At 39.4% G+C, this 16,905-nt stretch overlaps 1 protein-coding gene across 2 annotated transcripts; it reads left to right on the top strand.

Moving 5' to 3' along the window:
- The first annotated feature begins 4,179 nt into the window (after positions 1 to 4,179).
- On the top strand, positions 4,180 to 16,273 carry avil (advillin). 2 transcript variants are annotated; one of them, XM_008410001.2, is made up of 20 exons: positions 4,180 to 4,241; positions 4,334 to 4,422; positions 4,506 to 4,580; positions 4,731 to 4,927; positions 5,002 to 5,110; positions 7,282 to 7,392; positions 8,873 to 9,078; positions 9,160 to 9,238; positions 9,724 to 9,822; positions 9,904 to 10,057; positions 10,161 to 10,261; positions 11,180 to 11,317; positions 11,398 to 11,556; positions 12,001 to 12,180; positions 12,249 to 12,406; positions 13,079 to 13,223; positions 13,302 to 13,490; positions 14,074 to 14,142; positions 15,069 to 15,176; positions 15,457 to 15,570. In XM_008410001.2, exons 2-20 carry the CDS (start codon positions 4,363 to 4,365, stop codon positions 15,568 to 15,570), a joined length of 2,451 nt encoding a protein of 816 aa, XP_008408223.1. In that variant the 5' UTR covers positions 4,180 to 4,241; positions 4,334 to 4,362. The 2 variants fall into 2 exon arrangements, with proteins under 2 accessions (XP_008408223.1, XP_017160165.1); XM_017304676.1 differs by lacking the exon at positions 4,180 to 4,241 and having other exon boundaries at positions 4,363 to 4,422; positions 15,457 to 16,273.
- Positions 16,274 to 16,905: the final 632 nt, after the last annotated feature.

Genomic DNA, 16,905 nt, shown 5'->3' with positions numbered 1-16,905 from the left:
TGTGCATTGCTATCATTTGTATGTAAATGCAGATCATTTGGGAATTTCTAACTAAACTCTTCATGCAATTTTTTTTATGAAAAAGAGCCAGTTTGTGAATAATGTAGGTATTAGTGTGTCACATTTAGATTATTATTAAACCAATTCTCAGTAGTTTTGACCCATAATCAGAAAAATGTGTAATACTCATGACCAAATTCCTCAAAACAACATATTTCCAATATGTGATTCCCAAAGTAATCAAACCACCGGCTGTTAACAGACATAGTTCCCATTATACTGATGGCGTAGATTTAATTCTATCAGTCCTTAATTATTAGCAATTTTCTGGTTGTCGATTAATTCAATTGAATGTCGTGTCTTGATTTTAAGATCCTCAGAAGTGTTGCTATATAAAGTCAGAATATTTGAATATTTGCTAGCACTGGTACAGAAAAGTGTGCACTACTCTCTTAAAACACTTATTGCGGATGTAAAAACATGAGACCCTGATAAATCATTCAACATTTTTTTTGCTCTGGAAGCTGAAAGGTGCAGTAAGCTATTTGCATATACACACTTTGATACAGTGTTGAACACCTTTTTTGATTTAACTGTCTTTTAATCTTCATGCAACATCCTCACTCAGAAACATTTGACCTCTATCTAAATTTCTCCAAATCCATCAGAGTGTGAGGACTGCCCTTCCCAGGTAAATGTTCAGATTTTTAGTCAGATATTACTGGGAACTCTGGCGTGGATACTCCACAACCTGGATTTTGCTCTTCTGAACGCATTATTTTGTTTCAAACTATCTTCATTTTCAGTTTTCCAGCAGGCTTGTGAAAGTTTGAGTCAAAACTGACTGGTAATCGGGACTGTCCACAACTTTATCCCACTTCACAAAAGCTTCAGATCCACTAACTAATAAAAATAACCCTGGAGCATGATGCGCCACCCCCATGTTTCACTGTAAGTATAATGTTTTTTCATTGATGTGCAGCATTTCTGTTCTGCTATACTAAAACACACGACCAGGATGTTTTTGTTGATGTTTTCTTAACTTTTCATCAATTTTGAAATACCTATGTCTTTAATAACTTTTAAAATCATTGAAAATCTCAGTTGCTCTCAGTAAAACAGACTCTAAAGGAGAAAAAGAAAACAGATCTTCAAAACAGGCTCTGATCTTCTCTGTAATTACAGGCTCACGCTCCCAAACAAGAGCCAGATTATATCACCAAACAGTCATTTTCCAAAAGGTTTCATTTACTCTGTTGTACTTGTGTTCTTGTGTCGATGGAGCATCTACACATGTGCTACTTACAGGATCTGGGATGTTTTAAATATGTTACGCAGCTTTCAGGTAAGATCCATAAAAGGAGATGTAGCAGCTGTTATTCTGCCGTAGAGAGAGGAGGTAAAGGATGAAGACCACAAAAGGTTTGTTGTTCATGAAACCAAACACTGACCACGCCCCGTGTGTCAGAGGTGGTGACTGGATTTTGCAAAGCAAAGCAGTCTTCATGTCATTACATATGAAGTACAATGGAATTACTTTGCATGTTTCTGTAAAGAGAACCAATGCAATCCATTTGAGTGCAAACACTGTTTTGATGCTGTTTTAATTAATTTTTTTTTATTGCACAAAGATTTTTTTTTCTGCTAATCCGTTTTCCAGGAAAGATTACATTAGATCTCTAACTGTCAGCCACACCCAGAAAATTCACCCCCAGTCAATTCAGCTGTATTGACCTGTTTAGCTACAGCTGCAGAATAGGAAATTTCATTCTTGGCGTGTAAATATCACTGGGAGGAGTAAATAAATGAACCAAAAACGATGGAAAGCTGGATTATACCACATGTAACAGAGGTGAAATTTCTCAGTACACAAAATAAAACTCACAAACATTTATTCATGTACTCCAGTTTCTACGCTCAGTATGCTAACAAATGCATAGAGATAACATGCATAGAGAGACACATCAAGGTGTCATTCTTTTTTAACAATAAATTCTATTTTTATGCGTGTTGTGTCCTCACTGCTTTTCCTTATCGTCCTTTATGCTCAGGTTCCACGTATTTGTCCTCTACTTCAGGTCCAGAACTTTTATGGTCTCACATCGTCGGAGTTAGAAAAAACCCTCAACTCAGTTAGCTCTAGTGGGTTGCTATAGCAACCAGTACCTGCCACTTCATGGGGAATAATAAAAGGCTGGTGAACCACCACTGTGAACTGTACTTATTCAGAGCCCTGATGAGTGTGGGTTGCTCTGGTTTCCCAAGATTTACACAAGATGTTTCTAACTTTATGACACAAAATGTCTCTGACTTTAGTATCACTTTGCATCCAGAAATGTTCCCTCACCCCCAACTCATTGTCCCTCAGTGTTAATAACCACATCATTCTATTTGAATAACCATGTAATGCAAAAACAAAAGTGGTATAGAGGTTTATAAGGTGGCATTCTAATGAACCAATGTGAAAATGTTGAATCTAAAGTTGTTTTAGGTAAAGAAAAAAAAGAAAGAAAAATCTTTTGGATATAGACTCAACAAACAAAAACTTCTCTAACCTAAAATTAGACCAATACTTTAACGGTGCCCAACACTGAAGCCAATGAGGAAACATGTTCTTATACAATCCTTTATATATTGGAAGAAAGCTAGCACAGATTATGCTGTGTGTACTACAGTTATCCAAGCAGATAGTCAACAGCCAGGCCAGAAGGGAGCAGTAGCTGTTTGTTAGTATAAAGTTCAGCCAATAAGTACATCATTCCTTTTAAAGTGTTTTTTTTTTTTGCTTTCCAGGGAGTCAGTACAAAAAGTCTGCTGACATCTACAGATCATATGAACTGCTTTCACTAAACAATCCTTCTACATGTTTACCTATGCTAATTACATTCAGCTGAATCACTTTTCTAGCATCTGACTGAACAATAAAACTTACTAACCATTTATTTTTTACTAACTGAGGAACAATGGAGAGATATGTAAAATTACACAACATACATTTTTATGTTACTCTCATGGTGTTTCCAGAAAGCTTCGGTCGCTCTCAGTAGGCTGCTTTTTGTGTTTCAAACCTTCCTTGTCACTCAACACACACTGGCGACATGACATGGATGCTTTATCTTCCTTTCATTTGCATAGCAGGATCTAAATATTGCATCTACATAAACATACAGACCCACTCCCAAAAGCCTTAGTGTCCTGCAAAATTGCTTATTTTTCCACAGTTTATTGCATTTCAGCCACATCCTTCAATGTTTTTTTTTATTGGGATTTTATGTGATTTGAGTGGGCTGGTCTAACATTATTATATGCTTTGATCAAAGCCATTTTATCACAGCTTTGACTGCAGCTTTAGGGTTATTATCCTGTTAGAAGATGAGTCTCTGAAGCAGACCTAAGTCTCTTGGAACCTGGAACTGGTTTTCTCCCAGTATTGACCTGTATTTAGGTCAGTCATATTAACATATTAGCTTCTGTGTCCGTCCTGAAGAAAATAATTTCCTCAGACTGATGCTCCCATCATCATGTTTAGATGTACTTATGGGTGATTTATTTTCTTCCTGTCCCTATTAAATAAAGGACAGATTTGTGTAATGCACTTGTTTTTCCAACAGTGTTAATTTCTGTATTCCTTGAAATAGTTACAGTTGTTTCATTTTGCAGGATATGAAAATACATCCAAGATGTATGCTGTAGTCCATACTGTAGATTCTTTCACACTGATATCAGTTTATTGAACAAATGGAATTTAAGGGTAATTGAACTAATATAATTATTTTATAAAGTGTCTTGAGATTACATTTATTGTGAAATGGAGCTACATAAATAAACTGAACTGAACTCAAATCAAGAGTCAGTTATACTGCAAAGCTGACATGCTGCAGGTACAGTATGATTATTGTTTTGTAAAATACAACTTCTAACTAATTATTGTGCTTCAATAACTGCAGTAAGCGTGCTTCTCATGGTTCAAAGAGACATAATGTAGTTAATAAGTACTACTATGGGTGCATTTGAATATGAGTCAGTGCTTTTTCCTGTTCACCACATTTGCCTACATGGGCTTGTATCTCTCTCTGTGATTGGGCAGAGCACCATGATGGCCCCAAAAATGCAAAAGTAGGCAAATCTATCACAAGAAATGTATGAGTAACAACTGTGGCTCTCTTGTGATCAGACAGGAAATCATCCCCTAGATGATCAGATGAAGACACCACAATCTCTTCTTCATTCAAGATTACACGGCATGTAGTGTTTGTTAACTTCCAGTATCAAAAGCTACAAATGAGAATTTGTGTGTTAAATAATGCTTCTGTTCTTTTCTCTCATTTTCCAGAAAAGCAAAGCTGAGAGCGCCGAAGCATCATGGACTACACGTTCAGAGCAGTGACTCGCAGCCCAGGGATTATAATCTGGAGAGTTGAGGTGATTGGATTTTATTTCACTTTTTATTACAGAGGTAGTGATGAACCCAAAAGTAAAAGTTTTAATTTCTCTCTGTGCAACAGAAAATGGAGCTGGTTCAAGTTCCTGAGAAGTCCTTTGGGAACTTTTTCGAGGGTGACTGCTATGTACTTCTGTTTGTAAGTCTCAGATGTAGAATAATTACCCGTTTAAGCATATAAAAATTATCAAAAGGTTTTACTGCTAAACTGTCTGCATGATCCTCTTAGCCATTCCTTCTCCATCTGTGCTAATGCACACACAGATTCTGCACTTTTGTCTTTCTCCAGACGCAGAAGCTGAAAAGCTCTTTAAGTTACAACATCCACTTCTGGATCGGCTCAGAGTCCAGCCAGGATGAGCAGGGTGCAGCTGCTGTGTACACCATACAGCTGGATGATTTCCTAGGCTCCTCTCCAATTCAGTACAGAGAGGTTCAGCACAACGAGTCGGATACGTTCAAGGGATACTTCAAAAGTGGAATAATGTGAGTGAAAGATGTTCGTACAGTGAACCTTTAAGTGAAGTACACCATAAATTGTATTTTTCTGTTTTGCTTAGCTATAAGAAAGGAGGCATTGCAAGCGGCATGCGGCACACTGAAACCAATACGTACGACATTGAGAGACTGCTTCATGTGAAAGGAAAGAAAAGGATAATTGCCAAAGAGGTGAGCCACGTTTTCCAGTCGCACAGATGCAAAAATATTCCGATCCCTTGAAGCTTTTTTCCACATTTTGTCACATTAGAGCCTCAAACCTCAGGGATGTTATATAACAGATCATCACAAAGTCACATTTACTTGCAAAGTGGAAGTAAAATGGTACAGGTAGGCCTGTCGCGATAAACGATAAATCAATTAATCGCACGATAAATTAAACCTATCGACCTCATTTTAATTATCGGCTTTATCGTCTCTGCCTGTCTTTTTTTCTTTCTGTTGATGACACTGAATGAAAAAAGGCTCACCTCCGGTGCTCTCCACTGACCCTCCCTTCCTCATTTCCTTAGTGTAATGTCCAGCGCACACGACACTAGTTGTCAGCCCATTTTCAAGACTTGAGAGATCAAACAATAGCCGACAGAAATCCTAACGGTTCGATCGGGTTCGATCGTGTGTGGTGTCCAGCCACATGGGCACAAAATAAGGGCTACATTAATTAGTACTTTACTAGAATCTACCTGTGATGCACGTGGCTAGAGTCAGCGTGAAGTCCTGACTGAATGGAAATCATTCTAACCTATTTATGTCACGTTAAGAAAGAACAGCTGAAAACTTACCGGGTTTATCAACTGCGGTAGCAATTTGGCTCCAACTCCTCCCCTTGTCATTTCTATATTCTTTGCACGAAATGTTGAATTAACATTAATGTTGTTTCCACATATCTCCAATGTCCGCTGGATTTTGGGTTGCGCCATGTCAGCTGTTTGGGATTCCCCTCCTAATTTCCCCTCAGAAAACACGGAGGAGAATCCGCGCTTTCTGATTGGCTACCTGTCACATTCAGCGTTAAGCTCCCAGTCGGGGAAAACCCCTGATTTAGATCGGAGAGGCCACGACGATCTACCGTAACACACAATACACTACAGGATGATCGGTTATGAAATCACCAGCGACAATCTCAGATCGGCCAACGATCTAAAATTGTCGTAAGGGGAAAGCAAAAAAATTGTGTAGTATGAACTACTGCATTAGGTAGTCGGATGTGCTCATCTTCTCTATTTAAATCTAGTGATTACTGAAGGGGAATATAGTATACAGACTTCATAATCTGGACTCCTTTGTTGAATGCAGTATTTATTTCCACTTTGGCTTTATGTTGTTTAGTTTTTATTCAAGTACGGTTTTTGTTAATGGAGACTGAGAATCCCTTTTATTTTTGGTTGTTTTGTTTATTTAGTTTATCAGTTCCAGTGTTATGTGTTCTTTTGAAAATAAAGTGTATCTGTCTATGGCAGGAAATCACATGCATTATTACGTCATTTCCATTAAATCAGTGTCAAGAGGTCTTGAAACAATATTATCGTTTGTCGCAATAATTTTTTAGACAATTGATCGCTCAGCAAAATTTGTTATCGTGACAGGCCTAGGTACAGGAGTCATAATACTTTATTAACTGCAGGTCCATTCTTTGAAAACTAGCTAAAAGTTTGGTTAAATTGTATGGATAGCTTCAGTGCATATCAATTGTCAAGTTTTGACATGGATTCTGAATTGGATTCATGTCTGTACTTTGACTGGGCCATTTTTCCGCATGAATTATTTTAGTACCAGGATGCTGACCAGAAACACAAAATATATTTTGTGTTGTCCATGTGGAAGTATGAACCTTTTTGCAGCATCCAGCAGGTTTTCTTCATGGATTGGGATGCATTTAGCCCCATCAACCTTCTCATGAGCTCTGAACAGGTTCCCCATCTCTGTTAAAACTAAAAGCGTCGTCATAGTACAAAGTTCCCACTGCTTCACTGCGCAAATAATTTATTCAAGATCATGTGTAAAGTTAAACTTCCTCAACACACAGTGCTTTGCATCTGGGCCAAAAGGTTAAATTCAGGTCTCATCTGACCAGAATACATTTTCCTCCAAGTTTCCTGCATGTCGGAAAGTATTTATAGCTTTTTTTCCACAAGAGCTTTTGTCTCGCCACTCTTCCATGAGGGCCAAATTTGTGAACAGTGCTGTAATTTCTGCTTCCCGTTGGTCTGTCGCACGCTATTCCAATGCAACACATTGAATTATGTGTTTGCAAAATGTGGATAAAATCAAGGGGTATTAACACTAATGCAAGTGTTATTTTAAGTAAAAACAGTAATTTTATTATTTTCTTTGTGGTTTAGGTGGAGATGAGCTGGAAGAGCTTCAACCTTGGAGATGTGTTTTTGTTAGACCTTGGCAAGACCATCGTCCAGTGGAACGGTCCAAAGAGCAACACTCAGGAAAGGCTTAAGGTGAGGCTTTCTGACTGAATAAGTCCTCTATTAGACACATTGGACTCATAAATATATTGTAAATCAGATATACCATGAATTCAGTTCATAGAGAAACAAACCCACACCCTATTTTACAATAATTGCCCCACTAACTAAACACCGCTCACATCTCCAATTCATTCCAATAGTCACTGTAAAAAATTTGCATCGCTGCATGGTTGCACATCCGCATCAGTCTCTATCCAGGCCATGCAGCTGAACTACATTAGCAATGTTAAGAGAGGTGTCAAACTGCACAGCTAAGGACTTATGTTTTCTATGATAGTGCTGGGAAACTTGGGGGTTGTGCAAATTCTTCCAGTTTTTACAGCCAGAACTCCAAAATACAAATAAATGCAAACAACTAGTTGCTTTTATTCATTTTAGTACCAAGATGCTGATCAGGAACGCAAAACAAGCAGGAAGCAAGAAAAATGAATGCAACGTGAACAAATAAACGTAACACATTTAGTTATTTAGTTTGAGCCATAGGTTTATTTTTTTCCATTTTCTCCCTGGTGTTTTGATGATATATGTTTGGTGATGAACACCAAGACTGTGGGGTAAAGAAAGGTCTTTCTTCCCAAAATATTAAAAGGGGCAGAATTATGCATTTTCGAGGCATTTTGTGGCATTTTGTGGCATTTCATAGCACAATCAAATAGCTCTGTTACCTTCGGTTGTTATAAAAATGCCACATATTAAACATGACGCAAAAAAATTGGATTTTGCAAATTAACACCTTAAAATTGGGCTACTGTCTCTTTAAGATACTCCTACTCTGACACTCCACCTTCAGTTCGTCATGACAATACTTTTAATCATGCCGTTAACAGCCTTTATTATTAGTCTTTCGCTGAGAAGTAATTTGTAGAAGTAACTCAGATGTGCAGCTCAACCAGGTGTTTGCTAATTGCTGCTGCCGCTAGTCTGATGGAGCTGAGTGGGGAAAGCTTGTGGCAGGGGTACTCTGTGAGGCGTAAGCTCCAAGATAGACTGCAGCTTTGTGAGACTTTGTGAGACTAAGCGTCTAGGCGCCTCCAAGTGGCTGCCAAGGGAGATTAAAGGATTTCTCAACCATGCATGAAAGAATCAGAGTGTGTTTTTGATCAGGGAATAACATTATAGCACAATATAAAGCTAAAAGAAGTCAATTTTACCCAATCCCCCCTCTTTAATAGACCCTGAAACTGATCTGCATCACATCAAAGACACAATACCAATAAAAGTTATTTGGAAGTGATTTCAGTCAGGGACTCCACATCCGATCATTTAAAGTCCATTTAATTGAAACAATGTTTTCCCAGAGTCTGTTAGACCAAATGTGTGATTAATTACTGCTGATACAACAGCTTGGAGTAAAAAACAAAAAACAAAAATTGCAATGGCATAATGATAACAGTTTGCCTTTTAAAAAATACTAAAGCTGTAAGCATTTGTTGTATCTTCACTTTCTCAGGGCATGATGCTGGCCAAAGACATCCGGGACAGAGAGCGAGGAGGCCGGGCGGAGATCAGAGTGATCGAGGGCGACGCAGAGAGCAGTTCTCCTCAGAACATGGAGGTCATGAAGAACGCTCTGGGTGAAAGACCCTCCGACCTGCCAGAAGGGACGCCCGATGACACTGTTGACCAGGAAACAAAGGGAAAGCTCACGCTTTACCAGTGAGCTGCTCGCTTATCTCTGATTTTATTTGTCCTCAAACTCTTTTTGGTTATTATTTATGTTCATCCCTTTCATTTCAGAGTGTCAGACGCAGATGGTCAGATGAAAGTAGCAGAGATCGCTACAAACCCTCTGGTTCAGGATCTGCTCACCCATGACGTGAGTCAATGCAACCCCAATCCAATGACTTACTTAAGCATTAAGTTTTGGTTAAGTGTTTCTGTTTGCAGCCCAAGCAAATTTGCAATGTTCATTGCAGGTGGGCCATAAAGAACAGTATATAGAAAGTTTAAAGTGCAAATACAAAACAATCATTGAGACTCAGTAAGGAAGAAAAACAACCTTCTTCAAAACCTTGAACTGCCTGATGCCAGATCAGCACCCCTAGAGTTACAACTGGTTTGAAAAATAAACCTTCTATATTGGAAACATCTTTCAAATGACTATTTGCTAAATCATCAGCTAATGAACTGGTTTCTGTCTGATTATCTTTATAAGATCTGAACCTTGAATTGCTTGAGAGTTCTTGAACAAGCTGTCTGATTTCATCACCTGTTTCCTGCTTGCCTACAGATCTGTTCAAGTTATTTACATACTTTCATACTGTTGGAAATAATAATTATCATCATCTGAATGTCCTGCAGGATTGTTTCATCCTGGATCAAGGAGGCAGTAAGATCTTCGTCTGGAAAGGGAAGAAGGCAAACAAAGCTGAGAGACAGGCTGCCATGTCCAGAGCTTTGGTGAGTGACATCACATCATCAGCCTGGGATTAGATTATTCGCCATTTTATTTCCACTATTCTGTTTGACTGCCTGTTGCAGGACTTCATCAAAGCGAAAAACTACCCAATAACCACCAACGTGGAGTCAGTGAATGACGGGGCGGAGTCCGCTCTCTTCAAGCAGCTCTTCCAGAAGTGGACGGTGAAAGACCAGACGCAAGGCCTCGGAAAAGCAAACACGAGGGGCAAAATTGGTATTCTAACAAGAGGAAAAAATAATTTGGAATGAAGAAAGAGACATGAGCTTTGTCGGACATCAGTCAGTCATTGGAGTGATTTTTTGTTTGTTTGTTTAAGCTCACATCACACAAGAGAAGTTTGATGCCTCCCTGATGCACTCGATGCCGGAGGTCGCTGCTCAGGAGCGAATGGTGGACAATGGTGGAGGTCAAGTTGAAGTAAGGCATTTTTTTTGACACAATACCTGAATATAAAAGCTGTTTTCCCAATAGTCTTTTCTCAGACAGATGTACAGATCAGAATTACATGACAAAATATACATTTTTAGCTGCGGATCAGTTTATAATTCATCTTCAGAGCGTCCTACATGCGTCCGCAGCTTTGATACGCTTCAAAGGCACAATGTAAAGCCAGACATTGAAATTAAATTAAAATTTGTCATGATAGCAATGCACAAATACTGATAGGTTCTTTATTGAATCAAAACTGAAAAGTTGTATTTATGTTGTTTCAAATGACAACTTCTGCTCCAAGAACATAGAAGTTGTCATTTGAAACATTTGACAGTATTCAGGTAGAGGTAGCACTCACTTAAATGTATCACAATGTATCACATCGTTGATATTAGTAGAACTATTTCACATGAACGAATGTTTGTGTAAATCAAGTTGGCAGTGAACGGAAGCAGAACAAAATATCTATTTTCTTTTGTCTTTATCGGGACCTTCAGCAATGAAACTGTTAAAGCTGCGTGTTTTTCCACAAGAAGAAAAAGAGGAAGTTTAAATCCTGATATCAATCACACTCTAAGAAATAAACCTGTAAATTTACAGCCATTTCTAAGAGTGCAGGTCTCAACAGCAGTCAAACATTATCTTGTTCATTTGGCTCAAACTCTGACAAAAAAAAAAAAAGTTTCAACTCAAGATAATACCTGTTGTTAAAGAAATACGTCATAATTATGATACTGGAAGAAACATTACTTCAGACACAGTATATATATCTTTGTTTTACTTTTTTTGCTTGTGTACATCCGATCCTCCTGGGTGGAGGAACTTTGAGGAGAGAGGATCTCGCTGTCTTTTATTCATGCTTACACATGTTGATGCTTGCTCTTTCACCTCTGACCTCCTCAGGTGTGGCGAGTGGAGAACCTGGAGCTGGCCCCGGTGGACCCTAAGGGGTACGGATACTTTTACGGAGGAGACTGCTACCTGATCCTGTACACTTACTTAGTCAACAACAGAAAGTGTTACCTGCTGTACATGTGGCAGGTAAGAGCATGATAACCTGGCTTCAGGATGCAAAAGCATTAAGCTGCTTCACTTTATGGTTTATGTTTTGTGTTCTTAAGGGGCGCCATGCCACACAGGATGAGCTGGCCGCTTCGGCGTTTCAGGCTGTGAACTTGGATCAGAAGTACAATGACGAGCCAGTCCAAGTGAGAGTGACAATGGGGAAGGAACCGAGACACTTCATGGCCATGTTCAAAGGGAAAATGGTCATCTTCGACGTAAGACGGCTGTACTAGCCAGTTTAATACTGCACTGGTTAAGCGTTGATCCGTTGCTGCTTTGTTGTGACGCGCTGAGCGACTGACGTTTTACCTGATGATTACGTGTAAAAGTCAATCCCAGAGATCTTCTTCGTTGTTCCAATTCCGAATTTATTCCAGTCATATGAAACCATTTGTGAACAAAATCCAATTATTCCAGGATACACGGCAACAGTGTCAACAATGACTCCATCACAGCGTCAAAAACTTGCGTGCTCTTCCAGCTTCAACACCTGTCACCTCTTGGCTCATATACTGGAGGCCACAGCCCCATCTAGTGACCAAAAACCCAAAAATATACATATTTGGCTCCTATAATGACATTTTTTTGGTGTTGTGATAAAATATACTCAGCTAATTAGCTACCAATCATTATGCTGAGTTCTTTTCTTTTTCTTCCAGGGAGGCACATCCAGAAATGGGAACTCAGAGCCGGAGCCTCCAGTAAGGCTGTTCCAGGTTCGTGGTTCTGACCCGTCCAACACGAAAACCATTGAGGTTTCAGCCCTGGCCACCTCTCTGAACTCCAACGACGTGTTTCTGCTGAAGAGCCAAACAGGAATCTACCTGTGGTGTGGGAAGGTGAGAGAGACACAGCGAAGGTACGGCGGGTTCAGGACGGCGCTGAAAGCTTTTTCTGGTGTTTTCAGGGCTCAAGCGGAGACGAGAGAGCCATGGCAAAGGAGGTGAGCTCTGTGGTCGGCCTCGGCTCAGAGAAAGGTTTTGAAGAGATTGTGGCTGAGGGTCAAGAGCCTGTTGAATTCTGGGAGCTGCTTGGGGGGAAAGCTCCTTATGCAAATAGCAAAAGGTAAGAATGAGACAAATGTTGGTGGTACTTCCAATAGGAGAATAACTGTAGCTCTTAAGTTTAAAGCTGGGGGATTAAACTTTTATTAAAAAATTTTGTTGTCTTTTTACCTATTTGTTAAAGCTTTCACCATGTGCAGACAATATTATATGAGATACATAATCAGAGAAAAAAATCTATCTCCTACACCTCCACCCTGAGCTGTTATTGCCATCTGAAGAAACTTCCAACCAAAACCAGCCAATTAGAGCCAGAAAGAAGGTCTTGACACTGTCAATCATGCTCATGTACTTGCTACTCAATGTTCTAATAACAGAGAAACAACTTACCTTTACAGAAAAACCTTTTATCCACCGTCATTGGTGGTACTGCTGACTACCCTGAACAGTCATGGCAGCCTCTGTTGATGGGGAGAAGCTGTAGTGTAGCAGAGAGAAAGGGGTAGTATGTGAGCAGGATACACAAGCATGACTGACAGCAGTAAGACCCTCCTCCTAGCTCTGATTAGTTGTTTCTGATCAAGAAACAGCGCAGAGAACAGGGAAAAGGCAGAGCAGTCTGATTTTTTTTCACAGATTGTTCTTTACTATCACAATACAGTGACTATTTCAAGAAATATGTAGGAATCAGTTTTTGTAAAAGTTACATATTTCAAGCGTTGGTTTTCTGCAGATTGCAGCAGGTGGTTTTAGACCACGAGCCACGCCTGTTTGAGTGCTCCAACAAAACGGGGCGCTTCATCGTCAGTGAGGTGGCTCAGTTCACACAGGACGACCTCAGCGAGGGCGACGTCATGCTGCTGGACACCTGGGACCAGGTGGGACGCAGAACATCTAACAAACAAGCCGTCCACTCCATCGACCTCTGCTGACTTGAATTCCCTCTTTTCCTTTAGCTGTTTCTGTGGATTGGCAAAGAGGCGAATGAGGTGGAGCGTAAAGAAGCTGTGGTGACGAGCCAGGAGTATCTGCGAACTCACCCTGGCGACAGAGACCCGGACACGCCCATCGTCCTGATTAAGCAGGGCTTCGAGCCGCCCACCTTCACTGGCTGGTTTGCTGCCTGGGATCCCTCAAAGTGGAGCGTGAGTCTCTGAGATGCAGCCCGACAGACAGCCATGACATTTACCGTATTTTGCGGACCATAGAGCGCACCTCACCATAAGCCGCACCTACAATTTTTCTTTAAACTGGAAACGTAAATATATAAGCCGCTGATATCTCCGCCTCTCAAGGACCCAGCAGAGGGCTGCGTCCTTAATAAATCTGCTATTAAGGACGCAGCCCTCAGTCTCTAAAGCCGAACCATGGTTTCGTTCATGCCAATCTTACGTGCAGCGGCTCTATTTCCCTCCTGTTCTGTCAGATCGATGGCCCTCAACTTAAAAGCTGCATCATATGAGTTTGAAAACATTTCTCTGTTGTGCCTGTTGCTAGCATATCCTTGTTCCAAATGAAAATTCTTTGATTTCCAATTTTGACTTCCAATGATTCACTTCCTGCTAAAGCTCCCCCTGGTGGTTGAAGAAAAATCCACAGAAAAGCCGCACCGGGCTACAAGCCGCATGGTTCAAAGCATAGGAAAAAAGTAGTGGCTTATAGTCCGAAAAATACTATTTAAAATCTAAAAATAGATTGGGATATTTTTTTTCTTTTTCTGTGTTTTAGGGAGGGAAGAGCTATGAAGAACTGAAGAAAGAGCTGGGAGAAGACCTGACACCCATCGTTCTGCAAACTGTACGTTGAATCATTTCTCTAAAACTTTATGTGCAACAGAGAAGTAGCAGCTGTATTTATGACAACAGTTAAACTAAATTAGCAGCATAAACGAGAACATCTCTTTTTTAAAGTTTATTATGCATTCATTATAATAGAAAATACAAATAATTTGGTTTTCATTTGGACAAGACTAACATTTAGTCTTCTTTATCTAGACCTGAATGTATTGATTATATGGCAACAAGCAATAGTATTTATATCTCTTAAGCTTTTTCTCATTTTGTGATAATTGTAGATGAAGGCGTCCAAATCAGATGAAACGTTTTGGCCAGCATGTTAAATTAGGCATGTTGTGAAAAGATTACACTGCTATTCACCCTAAAATATGGTTGTGGCAGCATCATGCTGTGGAGTTTGTTTTATTCAGCAGGGACAGGAACAGAATTGATTGGATCATTTATAGGCTCACTTTCTAGCAGGACAATGACAATAACAGCTGAGCCAGAGCTACAATAGCACCGTTTTGATTAAAATGTATGCAGGTGTTAGAATGGCCTAGTAAAAGTTCAGACTTAAATACAGCAGTTCACAGATGTTTTCCATTCATTCTGACTGAGTGTGAGCGAAGTCGCAACACCAAATTGACAGAAAACGCAGCGTGTAGCTGTGAAAAGCTGACAGACTCGCTCCCTGTGATGGCAGCATTTCACATTTACGTGCTGCGATAAAATCCCACTGAAGTTTGTGGCTGTAAGGTGATGAAATGAGAAAAAGTCCAGCAGAAGGGAAGCTTAGCAAGCTGCCAGGAGCACGAGTCAAGACTGTGCTTCTTTTTTAAAACAGCAATTCATCTTCCTTTCTGCTACACAGGAAAAAGAAAATGCATTTCCCTGATGATGTGAGCTAATCATGAATCACAGTCTGAGCACGCTGCTATTTTCCAGGAGGAAAATGCTGAGGCGGAGAAAACCTTTCAGCCTTTCCCACCCGACCTGTTGGTTAACAAGCAACCTAACGAGCTGCCTGAAGGGGTGGACCCGTCCGCGAAAGAGGTGTGTGAGATCGCTGGTGCTTGTCAGGTGAACAGACAGAGATGAAAGTTTAGTGGAGGAAAACAACCGGCTGCAACCGACAGCTAGAGCAGCCTCAATGTGCTTCAGTATTGAACCTAAGAGTCCCTAGACGTGAAGATGAAGATATCCTCCTATTATGAATCCCTCTGAATATTAAACATTTTTGCTTTTGAGTTTTACTCATCCAAAGCATTTTCTGTTTCTTCAAAGAGCAGGCCTTTACGCCCAGTTTCTTTTTGGTTTGGTTTTGTTTTTTTAGAAGCACCTGTCAGACGCCGACTTCGCCAGCGTATTTGGTTTGAGCAAAGACGAGTTTGTGAGCCTGCCGCAGTGGAGACAGCTGAACCTGAAGAAAGAGAAAGGCTTGTTTTGATCAAAGTCTTTGTGTTTAAAATATTAACAGCAAAAGGTTTTCTACCCCTTATTTTAACTAAGAAATCAGATTTTATTCTTTTGATGGTGAATCATTTTTACTGTTTCAATCCTACTTTTTTAATGAAAGATTATTGCTAAATTCACACATGATAATGTTGAGTTCTCTGAATGCAGTTTGCTCTATAATTATTGGCGCCCGTGTTAAAAATGTGCAACATTTCTAACAGCTGTGGATATTTCCCCGTCTCCTGACTGTGTTTGGTGGCAAAATTAACAGTTCCAGTCACTTAAAACTTTTTATTGGTTTTATTTGTCATTTTCTGTTTGCATAGCCACACAAAAAAATTAAGATGTCAGAAAAATAATAACTTTCTGTTGGGAAATGCTTAGAAGTCTAATATAACTTTTTTATCTTTAGAAAATAAAGTTATATAATCACAGGTTAACATCTAAATTCAGCTTTGTTTCAATAATTAAACAAATTATTTTTTTAAATACACACTTTTCAGCTATTAGGAAAAGATTAGGACTCGTGCCAGTGTCCTCAGAGGTAGACGTGTCCTGCTGTAGCAAAGTCTTCCCAGATCCTGACACTTCCACCTCCGTGCTTTACGGTTTGTTGTTACGAGGTTTGTTTCCTGGAATGCTGTAATTTTTTTATGCTTCTGCTCTGATGGTCAAATAAGAATATTCCACAAGTTCTCGTCTTTGTCTTCGTATTCTGTGTAAAACTTAAATCAGGACTTAATGTTTTTCCACTTAGTATCCGTCCCAGGAAAGCTAAACTTGTGCAGTCTGGGCTAAAATCGGATATTTATAGCAAGTAACTTTTTAAATAAATATTTTTTTTTTTTCTTTTTTTACTGTGGGACTTTTTTTCCACACTTTTCTGAGGCAAAAACAATTTTACCACTAATTATTTTGATATGAAGTTTCTCCTTAACAGATTAATAAACTAAAATTATTATTTCTTTTATGTTCAACAGTGAGATTTTGCCTCAGATTATAATTTTAATTCAGGCATATTTATGTGTTTTCAACAGGGATGCCAATAAAATATACCAGACAAGAAACTTTCAATTAAATTCTCAAAATGGGATAAAAGTGTTTCCATCGAGGCACCAAGATTTATTTATTTAAACGAAACCCGAGAGCGAAGAAGCTGAGTCAGCTTTGCCATCTGTTGGATAAGTGCTGAAACAACAGGTTTTACTGAAAGTTTATTTATTCTGTCAGCATCTTCATGAGAATGTGTTTTTATTTCTTGCTCATTTTGCATTACTCACTAGTCTGCACAGGGTTACTTTCAGTATCATTCATATTATTTATGCCA

This window comes from Poecilia reticulata, linkage group LG5 (genome assembly GCF_000633615.1).
Source record: "Poecilia reticulata strain Guanapo linkage group LG5, Guppy_female_1.0+MT, whole genome shotgun sequence".
Taxonomy (NCBI): domain Eukaryota; kingdom Metazoa; phylum Chordata; class Actinopteri; order Cyprinodontiformes; family Poeciliidae; genus Poecilia; species Poecilia reticulata.
Note: the sequence above shows the minus strand (reverse complement) of the source record. Positions and strands in the feature narration are given on the sequence as shown.